Below are 15,614 nucleotides of genomic sequence, written 5' to 3'. Positions count from 1 at the left end.
GTGATTGGGGAGCGGTAATGACAATGGAATAGAAGTTAACACTGGGGTCTACGAGCTCCGTGAGGAGGATTGGGGAGGGCGATAGGACGTCTGCAGGCGGTCAGACCAATATGTGCTACCTGAGCGGTGAGGGAAGTTTAAGATCGGAACGATGAGGCTCACAGTGTCGATGGCCTGGTGGGGCCCAACGGGTTTACCAATACCTGAGGCACAGAACGAAGCAGACGACGGGGGGAAGATAAATGGAGCAGAGAGAAATGGCGAGACATGCCACACCCTGGTACTGCTGCCTGTGGGAACTCCGCACGACCTGAGTCCTTGGATCGATAACGGGTTCACTGGTGTCCGAGGCACAGAACGAAGCAGAGAAAAAGGAAGAGAAATGGAGCAGAGAAACGGCGAGACCTGTCGCACCCTGGTATTGCAGTGTGTAAGAACTCTGCAAGACCTGGGTGTTTAGATCTGCGATCGATTGATATCTCTGGAGTGGCAGGGGGACACTAGGGCCCTCCGCTTTCCAGAAACGTCACGGTCCTGAACGGAGCAGTACTACCCATGAACAAAAGCAAAGTTCTATCAGTTCAATCGTTCAGACAACATGAACGAAAGGTGAACAGCACTTACATTGAAACAAACGTAGGCTACCTCAACGCTGCTGGAGTGAGGAAGGATACCCACCATTCACGTTGTAATTGTGTGGCCGTCGTTCAACGATGAGAGTGTTGGAGATCCAACACCACAAGTGCCACAGGGTAGAAATTATTAGCAATGTTCAGCAGTAAAATTCAGTGACACCAGAGTATGCTGACCTTTGATCATGAGGCAAATGGGTTCGCTATCGTGGTGATGCTGCTTGAACGGAGAACACGGAGGTGTTGTATAATGTATTGGCTTGTCACACTTCCACTTAATCCTTACATGACCTGGCATGAATAATCCCCAGGTGCTACCAGCCCCTTCTGGTGGGTCGCTGGCAACTGAAACAATGTATCACAGGGCACCAATACTGTCTCTGCCGATTTCGAGGAGAAACGCAGTCGTGGATGTCCTCGATTGTACTCAACAGCAGATGAGCGCCAGGCGGCTAATACACTTCAACAGCGCAATCGTCGGGCAAAACTCAGAGAGTACGAGATCAATATGGATTATATTGGATAGTATACGTTGGCTAACATGGCACCGAATAAAGAGAGATGGGACCCACACCCGGTTCCCTACCTGCTGCACCCTCAGAGCCAGCATCCGCTCCCCGTTCAATGACCTCTCAGGCACTCAGGGGGTAAGACGCCATGACGACTGGACTACAGGTAAGGTGAGGTACTAAGAAATCTTAAAAACAGGGGGATCGGCGCAGTGCCACTGCTCACGCCCCCAAGTGTCAGGCATCCAAGAGCGTTACAGTGTCAGGGGACGACTCCCGGGTCCCCATGACCCTCCCCTATGGTCCACAGCCCTGAGGTGTAACCAGCCCTATCCAGGGCACAACCTACTGTGGGTAAGGAGATGAATAGATAAAGCAGTAGGTAAGGTACACTTGCCTACTGTGGGTAAGGAGATGAGAAGGAAGCTAACTTCTCATCTTCCCACAGTGGCCACAATATCAGCAAAACTTCCGGGGATACCCGGAAGTCACATGAAGGGATAGGAACCGGGTCCGGAGCATGCGGCGTGTGGAGCGTGCACGCGTGCGGGAAGCACGGCAGGTGGAAGCGGGTCCGGACGTGGGTCCGGGTCCGGGCTAGTCAGGGTGTGTGCCCTGACATACAGACACCTGATGAAGACGATCCACTCTCAGCCCTCGAGCATTTGCCTGCCATCAGAGAGGCTTCAGAGTGTTCATATTGTGAGGTCGACTTAACTGACTATCTAAGGCTTGCGGCGAGATGCAAGGAGTTGGAGGATGAAGTTCAGAGGCTCAGAGCGGAAATGTCAATGGATTCGTGCAAAGAATAACCTTAGTGGACATATTCCGTGGGCTGTTACATGCAGAAGTTGACTACCGACTCATTCCATGCACTGCTGGAGGAGGGGGGAAGGAAAGGCACATGGTGGACATCGTAAATGCTGAGGTACAAATTTAGGCTCCTGATCATGGGTAGGTGGCATGCAGTATCTACCTCACGTTGCAACTGCCGGAAGCACTTCGGGGTACAACCATTCGTTGAATCGTCGTGTTCTATGGTTTCTCTGCGGTGTGGCGCTGCCTTTGTCTATAATGTGAACAGCTTTATCCTTCCATGGAAGTGACAGTGGTTCCTTCACAAAGAAACGCGCAAACTGGTATCTCGCTGCCTGGGCCCACCACCCTTCCTCAACTTCCTGTTGCATCTCCGTTTGGCATTTGACTCACCTCTATGCTCAGTATGAGCTTGGGTTCCATGCATAGGACACCAGCAGCGACCCAGGATCGGGAATGCTGACCCCTGGAATATCTGTAAATGCACATCTTCACTCTGTCGGATGCACACTGACAGCCACCTCGAAAATTCTGCCAGCAGTTCGTTCAGAGGCGCTATTGAAAGAAAATGTCAAATGCTTGGTGGAGATCGACATCATTAAACTGCACATCAACAAGAAGGTACCACCTCCTTCTTGGACATGGCTCAGCACTGGAAAATCGTTAGGGACGTTGGAGATGAGCTTCGTGGTAAGGGTGCCGATGTAGAAGACTTGCCAGGGACATGGTAAAATTGCTTGATACCGACGAAGTTAGTGATGAGAAAGATGAGGCTTTGAACATGTGGATCCAGATGTTGCCTGGTTGGAGGATAGCCCAACATCACGCTAATAGCTAAAAGTGCGGGTAGTATTCCCTGATGTGCGTGTGTCTGAAACTGGATTAGTCTGCTAAAGGTTTTTCGGTCTAGTGACTTAAAACCTCAGGGTGAGTCTGAGTGTCAGGGTGATATGGTTCGCTAGGTGGAATCCGGAGCTGGGGGGATCGGGTGCCATTGACCATTGTGCCTTTCACGCTTCTTCCATCTCTGCTCTGTGTAGGCTCTCTACATATGCGAGTGAGTGGTAACCTGGCCTGTCTGTTCTAATGTGGGCACTTTCCTTTGTTAGCTCATCTGCATGTTGCTTCCTATAGCGCCATTCCCTTCGAAGACAATATCGCCTGCTGAGTACCCTACTACGCCATAGCCTGTGACTCTCTGGCCATCTTCATCTGTCTTGGACCCATCGGAGAAGACGAAGAGGAAGTCCGGGTCGTCTTCGTGTTCCGTGATGAACTCCAAGTGATCATCGTTCCAGGGGATGGACCTGGGATGTTCTCTGGGATGTAGACTCTCACACACTGTGTCTCTGATGTCTCTGATGTAAATCTTCCGTGAAGAAATTAAGATCAATGGGGTATGTCATTTGGGGGAACTAGATACGAGTTCAGAACCAAGTGTACAGGGAATGCCTACTAGTCACTTAAATCTATTTGTTCTTGTTCACTATCCATCACTATTGGAGCGTCCGTGGGGTCGATCTCAAGTCGGGCATAATTGACAGGAAATCTTGCCGCTACTTCAGCAGCTTGCTGCCGCAGTTCATGAATGAGATGGGGGTCCAAGGTTTTCCAGGTGGGCAGCCAGCAGGGATTTGTTGAGGGGAGGGAAAGGATTTGGTGTTTTACCTGATCTCGAAAGCTATCAATATTCGTGTCCAGTGGTGCGGTGTCAAGCCCAACATGCACAGCTTGAACATTGGCCATGACCCACATGCCACAATCATACCCATTCCGTTGTCGTTCCTCCATCTAGGGACTGTTAATGAATGTCATATTCGAGTCAAAGCAAGATAGTATACTTACAGTGACTACTTTCGTGGTCCAATTGAACCAGTTGAACCCATGCTGACCATCAGGGTGAGTGAACGACCAGACAGCGTCAACCAGTTGTTGGAGTATCTGTAGAAAGGGTATCACTAACACTGGGGCATGGACTAGAATCGGGCAACGCACTGTAAAAACCCAACATGGGCCATGGCAGTTTATATTGGAGGTTTCGGGGATGGGTTTGCTGTCAAGATAGCGCAGCTCTTGCTCTTCAAAGTTCACAACACCAAGAAGCCAGTGGCAGCGCTTCCTCGAATAGCATGGGACTGTCCAACTGGTTGCTTCAAAAGATCAGTTCGAATCTTTTTTGTTGCTCGCTAAGGAACTGGTCAGCACAGTGTTGAAGAGTGCACTCCAACATACATCCAATAGGCGAACTGCCAAATGATGTCGCATTCCCTCACACTGGGTAGGAAACATGATCACTTGGGGTCGGGTGGTACTGAGCAGGTCCCGCAGGTTTTTGTCAGTGAGGTCTTTCAGCATCTCAATGTATGCATCAATTATCGTGCCATCTATCAGCCGCCGGTGATTGGCCGTTACTAGTGCATCGGGGAAGATTGTGATGTGTTTGTAGTATCTTGTCTGGCCGTCTTGTTTCACCATCTAATGGAGCATCAGTGGGATGAGTGGTGGGAGGCCAGGGGAATTCTCACTCTTCCTGATTCTTTAGGCAAATACAACTCCATTATTTCCTTCCAAATTTTCGTTGGCTTTTGTTGCTGAGAGGATTTGCTGGGCGAGTGTATAGCATCAAAGATTGTTGAAATTGGGGGAAGGCTCTGAGGACGAGGGTTTGATTCCAGAACATCTCTTCGATGTTCTCATTATGGCTGGAATTATTTGCATCTCCTGATTGATTATGCCAAATAGCCGTGGAGGTGGAGCCAAATTGGCAAGAGGCTCGCTGAATGTTTCGACATTCCCTGCAAGGTCAATTGCGCCATCTGGCCCTGCTTCTAGCGCATCATCTACATGGCTTGGGGCCACCTCAGGGTCGAGAGCATTTCCCAGGCCACTAGCTGCGTCGGTAGGCAGGTCGGGGTCAGCATGATCAGCATCTATGTCCGGCTCAGGACTCATCCTAATAAGCCCATTAAGGGCACTTAGCTCGTTTCTGGCCTCAGCATCGTCTTCAGGGCCAATGTCATTACTTTCTGAGGGTAGAGTGGTGGAAGATGGTGGGAGAAGGCGGAAGGAAGAATATTCAGTGGTACTTGGCATAGCATTGGCATCGGGACGCTCTAAGTTTGTGAGTAGATAGTGTGCTGATGCACGCCATAGATTGATGTTGGGAAATGGACTGTTTATGATCGTATCACGGCATTTGAGGGACAACCTTAAGCGTAGTTGCAATCAGTGGTTGAATAGGGCTGGGATCGAAAAAGAAGATTAGCAATACAGGTAATCAGTGGAACTTATGTGACATACGATGGATATTGTCCATGATTCAAATCAACGAGTCCACCAATTGGACGATCCAGGTACATGCATTAAGTTCTTCTCAGGCAAGCCTGCACTTTTCTTCCTCAATACGAGCAGATAGCATCGCTGCTGCTGATTGACGATGAAGGCCGGTGGTTTCTCATCCAGGGACCAGTTGGAGTTCCACAGGCTCTCCCACATCTTAGTCCATCGTTCATCACTGGGGTCCATATTGAGCACCTCTTTGACATTCATTTTCGCATGCACTTGAGAGTCTGGGAACCAGGATGGTCTGATGGAATGTTCGAGGCTGTTGACAAGCTCGTTATATTGTGCAATATGGGCAGAAATGGTTTGGGTGTGGTCATTTGCACTACTAAACACTGAGACCATCCTCGAGTATCCTTAAAGTACCGGACAGGCTCTTAACTACAGCATCATTCACCTCAAGCGGGAGAAGGCTTACCGACTTTTGAAACTAGCCGCCCTCCACGCCATTGGGAGCTTTCAACAGGGTTCATCTCATCCTGGTACTTGGCTAAGCGGATAAGTATAGAATGTTTGCGGAACCGGGCTAGAATATATTTCTCGATGTAGTCCCTTTCTGGGCCAGATGGATTTTGCGGAAGTTTCAGATCGGACAGACCGATTTGGGCAGTCAAATCGTGCAAGCATTTTTGGGATTCATCATGTAACTCCTGCAGATGCTGAGCAGCTTTGAAATGCTCCTTGAGATCGGTAGAACTATCGGCCATTGTTCGTATCAGGACAATATGATCCAGCTCCTTCTTTATGGCTTCCAATGCATCCGAATGTGCCTGAGCCGACCGTTCAGCTTCCAAAAGTTTTGCGAACTTTTTCATTCCGGCTTGGTCATTGTCTAGGACATAACAGCATAATCCAACACCGAATGTGGGATTGGAAATGTGCATACAAGCCCGAATGGAGAGCTGCAAAGACTTTTGCTCTTCCCACTGGGATTGAAGAAAACGAGTCGTGAATCCACTATTCTTCAAATCTTGGAGAAGTTCAGTCGAAAGTGCCTCCTCATGAAGAATGGTGGCCATTTTAGACCTTGCCAACGAAGCGAGATGGTCTTGACCACGGGATGCAATTAGCTTGATTTTGCTGTCAATAGTTGCAATCCGTTTTGCCGCCTATATTTCCGGAGCAACATTGCATCAGACCGGGCTTGTGGAGCGAACGGTATAGGGCATGTTGGGACTCACACTCATCATGTGTTCAGGTGCTATCATGTCAACCATTGAGGACCATAACCGCTCATTCCCAAACCCGTTTGACTTCCCAAACCCGTTGTGTTTCCATGGGTGGAACGCGATTTGACAACAGAATTGATGGGCATAAGCATGGAAGACTGAAACTGCGATGCTTAATCTGGGGGCAATTTCAGGGATAAGATTATACTTTACTCAAACATCAGAGGTTGTATCTGCATAGTGTGCGAAGTCATACCTTGGCCACGGATTGATCAAGAATGCACCCAACGTCATACATCAGTCCAGTGGTGGCATTTGAGGGGAGTTGGCAGCTGAGTGCAATGAGCATGGCAACTGAGAAGTGTTGCCATTCGCCCAGAGTGCACATGTCACATAGGAAGAGGGGAATATCATGACGGCACACAGTTGCCATCAGGCCCTTTGAACGGAAGGTATCCGTCTTGGAGGCTGACTTCCCTTCATGTTTTGTGGCTCAGTGGGATTCTTTGCATTCATCAATGGCGCCATCCGGTACAAGAGATGAAGGACAAGATTCCAAAGAACCTCTAGATGCAGCTCGTGCCTCAGAGACATGGTGGGCAGCTTCATCTATTTCAGCCTGGGTCAGGAATGTGCAGGTTTCGTTCCAGGGAAGAACCATCTCTCCTCCAACAAACATGTAATAGCGACAATGACATCAGGATATCTGGGGAGGAAATTAGCATACCCGTTCTTGAAATAGATGTGAGGACCAACTCATTGGCAGGACTACCCCACACTGACCCCCCAAAACACTGTGGGCATTTCATGTGGAGGTATGGGCTGGCACTGTTGCCAGAGGCGTTGCAAAGTAGCTTTGTTCGCTCACAGGTCAACAATTGAGGATTCATGGAGGCTGGCATGTCAGGATCACTAGATATCATGCCATGAGGTACGATCATTGGATCGCCATCATGAGCAGATCCATCATGGTCAGGCCCTACAGATTTATGCGGTGCGTCAAGACATAGCGGTGCATCGAGCTCCACAGGGCCTGTGGGTAGGAGAAACTCTCTTTCTGTTTCAACCTCTACGACATCCCGCAGGGCCTTAAACCATGTAACCGCTTCGCTAAATGGGCTTAGAAAGGGTTCCTATATGTAAGTGTGATTATGTACATGTCAATGCCACACAAATAATGAATCTTACATTGACAGGGAATCCATAACCGTTCTCCCACAATATGCCAAACAAAGCGGCATGGAAGGAGGCAATCGGAGTAGATGAGCTCACATTCAAAGCTAGGTATAGGGAAAGGACATCGAAATGGAAGGCAACCTGAGGTATCACGGGTGACCCGGGAAAGTAGCCGGACTGGATGGTGCTAAGCGGGAGGGTATTGGAGGGACATTTGCAGTATTCAAATGTACGCTGCATGGCACCTGGAGTGAGGTCATTAAACCACTATTAGAGAAGCCAGGATACCAACGTACTTGAGGATGTGATCATCATGAGTGAATGAAACCGGAGGTATGTGTTGCAACAAGAGCAGAGCGACACTATCGGTGTGCACAGGCATCATTTTCATCAAACAACGTCTCACCAGGGGTACCAAGAGATATACGGCCCGCCTTCTTCGCCTCCAAATCTAAGTAGATTCCCACTGCTTTATATATCACGTTCTCGCACCAATGAAGCCAAGCTGCCTGCTTTTGTGGGTTCCGTGATGCTCTCTTGTTTCGTTTTTTGGGAGCTGATGGCAGCGGCGAAGGGGATGAAGGGGTGTCTGAGCCTGGGATAGTGGCTTCTGCAACATTTTCCAACCAAGAGTGGGGAGATTCTTCCCATATGAGTGACTCCATTTTTGGAGCCTGCAGTGAGGGGGGAGTCGAGATGTTGTCAGTGCACGCCAGCATCGCACTCCCCACATGATCATGGCGATTTGGGACCTGCCACCGATGGGTGGACTGGATTCCTGGTCCCCAGCGTTGGGTCACCACAGAGCCACCGGAGGTTGCTATCTCCACCCGTCGTGATGGCTGGGGGGCGGTGTTATCACGAGCTGAGGCATGGACATTGGACATTGAGAATTCAGGATAACGTGCAGGTTGGGGGTTAAGGAGATCGCCATGTTTTTTAGGTTTATTATAATTATATGGACGATATCTTTTTACAGGTGAAGTAGAAACAGGAGCCTTTACAGGTTTGTATCTCCTCGGCATGGTGTAGTTGCTTTGGAAAACTAACGCGTTCAGGTCAAAGCAAAGAACAGGGCAGGCCCTTCAACAAGAATGCGCGGGTCGCGCTGTCAATTGATCTGTAAAGGAAATGCGCGCTCAGCTGAACAGCCATGTGGATGTGGCTGCAGGACACACCAATAAGGGTGGACACCAAACGAGGTGAGCCAGAGCGATTGCTTGTCCATGTTGCAGTGGGAAATAAAGCCAGGGTGCTGAAGCTTCAAAAGCGGTTCTTCTATGTGGGTATTGGGCATGGAGTGGTAGGCAGTGGCGGGGGTACACGTCGGGTCAGGTTCTGTCCGATTGCACCGTCTGGGATTAACCAGCACTGACCGAGGAGTTCACAGTTACTCAGACCCAATGTGAATGTGATCCCACTAATCCGGATTGGATAAAGGGTAGCGTGGAAAATGGGATGCAGAGGGTTGCGATAACTGCCAACAATTCCGCAGGTTGAGGCCATTTACGCCCGTTCGATGGCAGTAGATGATACACAGAGCTTTTATTACTATTCTGGGGATGTCCCACAACAGAGAGCAAGATCTAAGTCTTTGTGTGCGAGTGAGGAGCAGGGTAGGTAGGTAGGTATGTGTATCGCGTAATGCGCCATTCAGAGGAAATGTGGGGATGAGGCGGCTCGTACTGGTTATGCCTGTGAAGGGTGTCGTACAGGGTCGGAGTGGGAGATCGTCCTTTGCAGCGTGTTGCCTGGACAAGGGAAACGACAACGAGACGCTAGCAGTGCAAGGGTGCAGCCTCCAGCCCTCCTTAGTCGGATATCTCTACAAAAGCTGCACGGGATGTCGAAAGCAATCACCGTTCCACACAAACGACGTATGTCCGGGAGGCTCGATTGGCTGAAGAGTGTGCTTTAACCGTGACGCACTAGCGACACACTAAGTGCCTCCGGTGGTCTTCAGTTAGCTGCAACGAGGGGATTCTTCTGAAATATCTGTAGGGCGATTGAGGGCGAATGCAGGTGTGTTGTGAGAGGTGTCGATACAGGCAGAAGGTTTGACCCAAGTGCCCTTACCAGCGAGAGGCCTGTCAAAAGCCCAACGATAACCGACAGGGACAAATGAGTGTTCGTGCGTGATGGCCTTGAGTGATGTGAAAAGGAAACAGGGTGCTGCACGGATCAGAAGCGATTTTCACAAGACGTGAACGACGGATTTTGTGCTCACCGGATATGGCCCCTATTGTAATGGATAGGACGCCGAGCCCAAACCAGTGATCAAAAGCCTATCTACAGTGCAACATACGGTCATATCAGGGGCTGAACGCATCGAATGATGCGTGCGTCACTCACGGCGCTTTCAACGATTTGGAATGCAAGAGACATGCCGGAACAAATCCGTATGCTGGACTGATTGCTGGACATGTTCTTGAGTGAGACCACCGAGGCAAAAGAATAGAAATTACTTACATAGACACCTTCACTCGACAACACACTGATAAATCGATAGATCTCCTCTTCTTGCATCAGGAAACTCGGAGGGACCTCCTGGAGCCGAGATATTCCCACGGAGCTTGGGGAGCCCAAAAGGTCCTTACCCCCTCTCAAAGAACCAGGAGGCACGCTCTCTTGGGCCTCTTGAGCTCTGCGGCTCCTCTCCTTCTAACGGTGCAGCGCTGGCTCTCAGACTCCAGGATTCTCAGTGTTCTTGACTCTTGCAACTCATGTAATTAAAGGAAGAAAAATCGATTTTTATATAACTGGCAGCTACTCAGACTCGCTCCATGGAGTAGTGTTGCTGCATGGTTGTTCTTCCATGTCTATAATAGATCCATCCCTCTCCTCATACATATGATCCCTTTTGAGTTCTTGCCCATAGAGGTTGATGGAATATGAGTCAGTAGTTAGGTTAGTGAGTGTTGGCAATGTACACTACAGACCAAAACATGGCACAGCAAATATGCTTACATCATCTTGTCTTTTTGATGAAACTGGATTAATAACACTCTCAAGTGCACAGTGAATCTAAACAAAGTGCATATTAGCAAACTGGTGTTATGAGTAAATGGATGAAGTACCACTGATAGGGCAAGGGCAATAAGCTTGTGATGTTCATTGAGGTTCTTGAAATCATCAAGACAAGTCTCCCCCAACCGATGAGAAATAAACTGCTGTTTGAAGGTGAAGAACACCTTCAGCACAGTCAAAATGATCAGGTTTTCAAATGGACTGTCTTTCTGTATCTAAAAAGTCAGTTAGCCATATTGGCATTGGTGCAAAATCATACTAAGTGGTGATCATTAACAGCTTGAACAGCAGCATTCCGGAATCTATTTCAGAAGTTGGACACAATTTTCACAAGCTGTATGAGGGGTTGAAACAGAGTGTTAGATCGTGTGGATTCAGATGACTCCGGAGTGGAATCAGAGACTTAGGATGGAAGGACCTTGGCCTCAGCGACTCATGTGGAGCGCTGTGCCATTGCTGGTTGTCCTAGGGGTCCCTAATTTTGGATCTAGCAAAGGAAAGTCTCTTGGGGGGAAATCAAGTCGATTTCGGACTGAGGTTACAAGTTACCACATTGTATATAAGGAGGGGTCCGGAATCAAAAGGAGCAAGGGTACTCCGAAAGCAGACAAAGGGAGCTGGAAGGAGGAACAACACCGAGGGTCAAGGGTTTGACTCAATGGTATTTCCCAAAGGAGGAGTGAAGGGCCAAGGCCCAAGGAGGAAGGAAGGAGGAAGGGAGTGGGGAATGGCTAGTGGACTGAATAGAAAGGAAGCAGCAGCCCAAATAGGAATGAGGGAGAATAGTGGAATTGAATGGAGCAATGCAATAGTTGCAAGGTCCGACGTAAGTCTGGAAAGTCTGAACTCGGAAGTTAAACTCTGGGATATTGGCAAACATAATGAGCTAACCAATACAATGGGTATAAGCGGAGGTGGGGTCAAAGTCCAAGGTCGGAGCTAAGACTGGAGGTTCTGGAAACGGAGATGCAAACAGGATTCTGGAGCGGAGGTCCGGAGTCGGGAGCATAGGTGTTGCATGTTCGTCTGGGAGGTGTCAAGGTTGAGGTCAGACCTGGAATGTTCCAGAGTCGGACCAAAGGTGGTGTTGGAGCTGGAGGTGGGATAACCTCTTGGGAGTCGGCAAGGAGAAGGTGACAGAAGGGAAGTAGGGCTCCAAAGTTGGTTTCGGAGTTCCGGGAGCCTGGAGTGGAGGTCAGGATTGTATGGATATGACACAGAGGATATTTACAACTTTATATACAACTAATTCAACATACTGTAGTAATCATCAGGGGCTCAACCATGAACTGGTCACTTTGCAGGTTCAGATTTTGGGCAGATCTTGCAAGAGCTTCTTGTGCAAAGTGATGGTGAATCAACACATCTTCTGTTGGAAGTCAAGCTTGAATCTTGTATTTATGGTGATTTACATCAGGTTAATAGACTGAGTGGTCTACTTCCATAATCTCCCCTCGCTGGCATAACCTTGTTTTCAACAGGTTATGAGCCCAGCCAGCTCATTGAAGTATCAGTGAAAGTCCACTTGACCCTCATGGCACCTTAGCTGATTTCTAATTGGCTATCCAGAAGTCCTCTGGCTGAGGCACCTCTCGCATCCATGAAGTAGGCAACCCCATTAGAGTCCTCAGATGAGGCACACACACAATTGAGAGTCCTTGGATGAGGCATGTGACATTCTTAGGGTCCTTGGATTAGGAACCCATCCCCCAAGCCCTCAGTGGAGGCACTTTCACTGTCACTGTCACTGTCACTGTCACTATCGCTATCACTGTTGCCATTGTTTTTACGATTTTTCCCAATATTGTCAGATCTTCCCTGGATCAGAGGGTGATATCTGCTTGCTCACATATAATGGTCCCTTTCATCGCTACCCATCATTCCCCTTCCCTCACCTTGCCTACAGTTATATTTGACAAACTCGATGATATAATAACTACCCTGGTTGGGCCATGTACATGGAGGCCCACTTGACCAAGCAAGATTTGTGGGATATCGTATCTGGGCACAGTCAGAAGCCAACTGGTAGTCCAAATTCGAAGACTGTTCTGGCTTTGGAGAAGAAGCACCACTTACCTGTGGCAGAAATCCTTCTAAATGTGTCCACCAAATATATGGTGCACTGTGATAATGTGGACACACCAGGGGTGTGGAACAAGCTCAAGTTAATGTTCCAGTCTGAAGGCTGCAGCACTATCTCTTCTCTCCATTGTCAATTTAACTCTATGATATACAAACCCGATTTGACAATGTGCCAATGGATCACAAAGGTCGAAGATTTGGCCCGATGTTTAGCAACAATTGGTTCACCCATGATCCCTGTCGATGTCATCAATACCCTGACCTGTCAACTCCCTGAGGCTTATGCCCTGCTCATTGTTCATTTTGACACTGAACTTCAAGGCTCTGGTCCAACATCAAATTCCGATCCTGTTTAATATGTTATCATGCGACTCCTGAATGAGGAAACTGTCAAAAACCCATGATGGAAGGGGGGTAAATGCGTGAGTCCGAATGCAGGCGGGGCTCAACTAGAGGGGGGTCCGAGGGCTCTGGTAGTGGACCGAAGCTTCTCAGGGAGCCAGGTTCTGCTGGATGGTACAAGAGGCTCTAAGAAGGACGCAGCCTCAGCGACTCGGAGGGAGTGCTGTGCCTCCGTTACGTCTCAGTATTTCTTATGTCTGAGGTATCTTGTAGAACGGGAGCGGAATTCACTCAGAGGGACTTTGGGTGGCATTTTAGTCGAGATTAGAACTGAGGAACTACAGGTTCTAATCTACGGGTATTTATAAAAGAGAATGGGGAGGACTTAGTCAAAGTCCGAAATGACAAATGGGAAAACACCGAAAGGTACCGAATGATACCGAGAGGTACCGAAAGGTCCCGAACGATATCTGAACAGGGAACTGAGGTGTCGGGCCAAGGAGGGCGGAGTTGAAGGCTGGAAAATGAATGGGGAAGACAAATGGACAAAGGGGGTTAGCCGACTGAATGAAAGGAAGAAGGTAGTCGTGCTGAGAATAGAAGGTGACTAATAAGTGATAACGTGAGGGAGATCACTGAAGGATGTGGGTAGCTCTGAAAGCGGAGTTGCATATCCGAAGGATGTTAGGTGACTCAAATAAATGAAATGGGTGGAGGAGAGGTTTAAGGGCATGTCACGGGATGTCGGAGGTCCGTTGGGATATCGGAGCAAATCCGGGGTCTCCGAATGTTCCGACTCGGGACCGAGCTTCCGGGATGGGAGTGGCCAAGGATTGGTGTGCTGCAACCAGACCGGAGCTGAGACAGTCAGGAGGGAAGGTGACTTGGGGAGTGGGGAGGCATGGTGTAGGGGATGGTGAAGTTGTTAGGAAGGTGTGGTGTGGTGGGAGTGTGTGGGGTCGGGATTCCGGGATATGACAGAAACCAGACAGACAGAATATCAGACATGGGATGGGCCAGCCGCATTTGTTGCTTGCACAAAGGAACCACAGAAGGGTGCTGCAAACTGTTTCAACTGTGGCAAGCCAGGTCATTTCAAGATGGATTGTAACCTGAGCCCCTGTGAAGTTCGTCTCCAAGGTGAGCACAAGTTAGAACAGGCCAATTGGGCAGCTGGAGAGGAAGCGGCTTTGGCTGGTAATTCAGAACCCAAGTCGAGTTCGAAGGTTGAAATGCTCTAATTGTTTTTCCACTTCATTTTGTCATTGTTACATGTTTCTTCGCTTGAGAGGGTGTGTTGGAAGTCAAGCTCAAATCTTGTATTTACAGTTATTCACATCAGGTTAATAGACTGAGCGGTCTACTTCCATAATCTCCCCTCACTGGCATAACCTTGTTTTCAACATCTTCACTATGTGCTCCATTCAGGCTATTCTCCCCAAGAGACCAGGTGTTAGAACTGGGTGAGGGCAGACAATTCTGGAGGGGAACTGGAGACTTAGCAAGGAGGGACCTTGGCCTCAGCAACTCAAGCGGAGCACTGTGCCATTGCTGTTTGTCCATTTGGTCCTTAATTTCATGGGCAGCGAGCAGGAAGTCTCTAGGGGGCATTTCAGGTCGATTTTAGACTAAGGGCCTAAAACGACTATGTACAAGTGCCGGTATATAATGGAGAGGGTGAAAGCACATGGGGAACAAAGGGGGTCCGAATCAGAACAAAGGCATCCAAATGGGAACAAAGGGATGATGGAAGCAGAGCAGTACCGAAGGTCATAGGTCAGAACCTGTGGTACATCCGAAAGGAGATAGGGAGGGTGAAGCCCAGAGGGGCAGGAGGATGAGGGGAAGTGGGGATGTGTCATATCCATACAATCCTGACCTCCGCTCCGGGCTCCCGGAACTCCGAACCTGACTTCCGGAGTCCTACTTCCCTTCCATCACCTTCTCCTTGCTGACTCTCAAGAGGTTATCCCACCTCTGGCTCCAACACCACCTTCGGTCCGACTCCGGAACATTCCGGGTCCGACCCCAACCTCGACACCTTCCAGACGAGTATGCAACACCTATGCTCCCAACTCCGGGCCTCCACTCCAGAATCCCGTTCGCATCTCTGTCTCCGGAACCTCCGGTCTTAGCTCCAACCTCGGACTTTGACCCCACCTCCGCTTATACCCATTGTATTGGTTAGCTCATTCCATTTAATTATGTTTGCCAATATTCCGGAGTTTAACTTCCAAGTTCAGACTTTCCGGACTTACGTCAGACCTTGCAACTATTGCATTGCTCCATTCATTCCACTATTCTCCCTCATTCCTATTTGGGCTACTGCTTCCTTTCTATTCAGTCAGCTAGCCATTCCCCACTCCCAACCTCCTTCCTTCCTCCTTGGGCCTTGGCCCTTCACTCCTCCTTTGGGAAATACCATTGAGTCAAACCCTTGACCCTCGGTGTTGTCCCCTCTTTCAGCTCCCTTTGTCTCCTTTTGGAGTACCCTCGCTCCTTTTGATTCCGGACCCCTC

General features: G+C 49.1%; 2 protein-coding genes across 2 annotated transcripts; one reads left to right on the top strand and one right to left on the bottom strand.

Annotated features, from left to right (window-relative positions):
- Positions 1-5,380: 5,380 nt before the first annotated feature.
- EI90DRAFT_3084507 (uncharacterized protein) lies at positions 5,381-5,864 on the top strand (the record flags this gene model as incomplete). The annotated part of the gene is made up of 2 exons (XM_039062084.1): positions 5,381-5,664; positions 5,718-5,864. A coding segment is annotated over one exon (258 nt), but the record flags the coding sequence as incomplete, so codon positions are not given.
- A 568-nt stretch (positions 5,865-6,432) lies between these two features.
- On the bottom strand, positions 6,433-7,138 carry EI90DRAFT_3167740 (uncharacterized protein; the record flags this gene model as incomplete). Its single annotated transcript, XM_039066301.1, has 2 exons — positions 6,725-7,138; positions 6,433-6,675 (listed from the first exon to the last, which is right to left on the bottom strand). Exons 1-2 carry the CDS (start codon positions 6,899-6,901, stop codon positions 6,433-6,435), a joined length of 420 nt encoding a protein of 139 aa, XP_038909608.1. The 5' UTR covers positions 6,902-7,138.
- Positions 7,139-15,614: the final 8,476 nt, after the last annotated feature.

This window comes from Cantharellus anzutake (genome assembly GCF_015039405.1).
Source record: "Cantharellus anzutake strain C23 chromosome Unknown EI90scaffold_104, whole genome shotgun sequence".
NCBI lineage: Eukaryota > Fungi > Basidiomycota > Agaricomycetes > Cantharellales > Hydnaceae > Cantharellus > Cantharellus anzutake.
The sequence above is the reverse complement of the archived record's forward strand: the minus strand, read 5'-3'. Positions and strand labels throughout refer to the sequence as shown.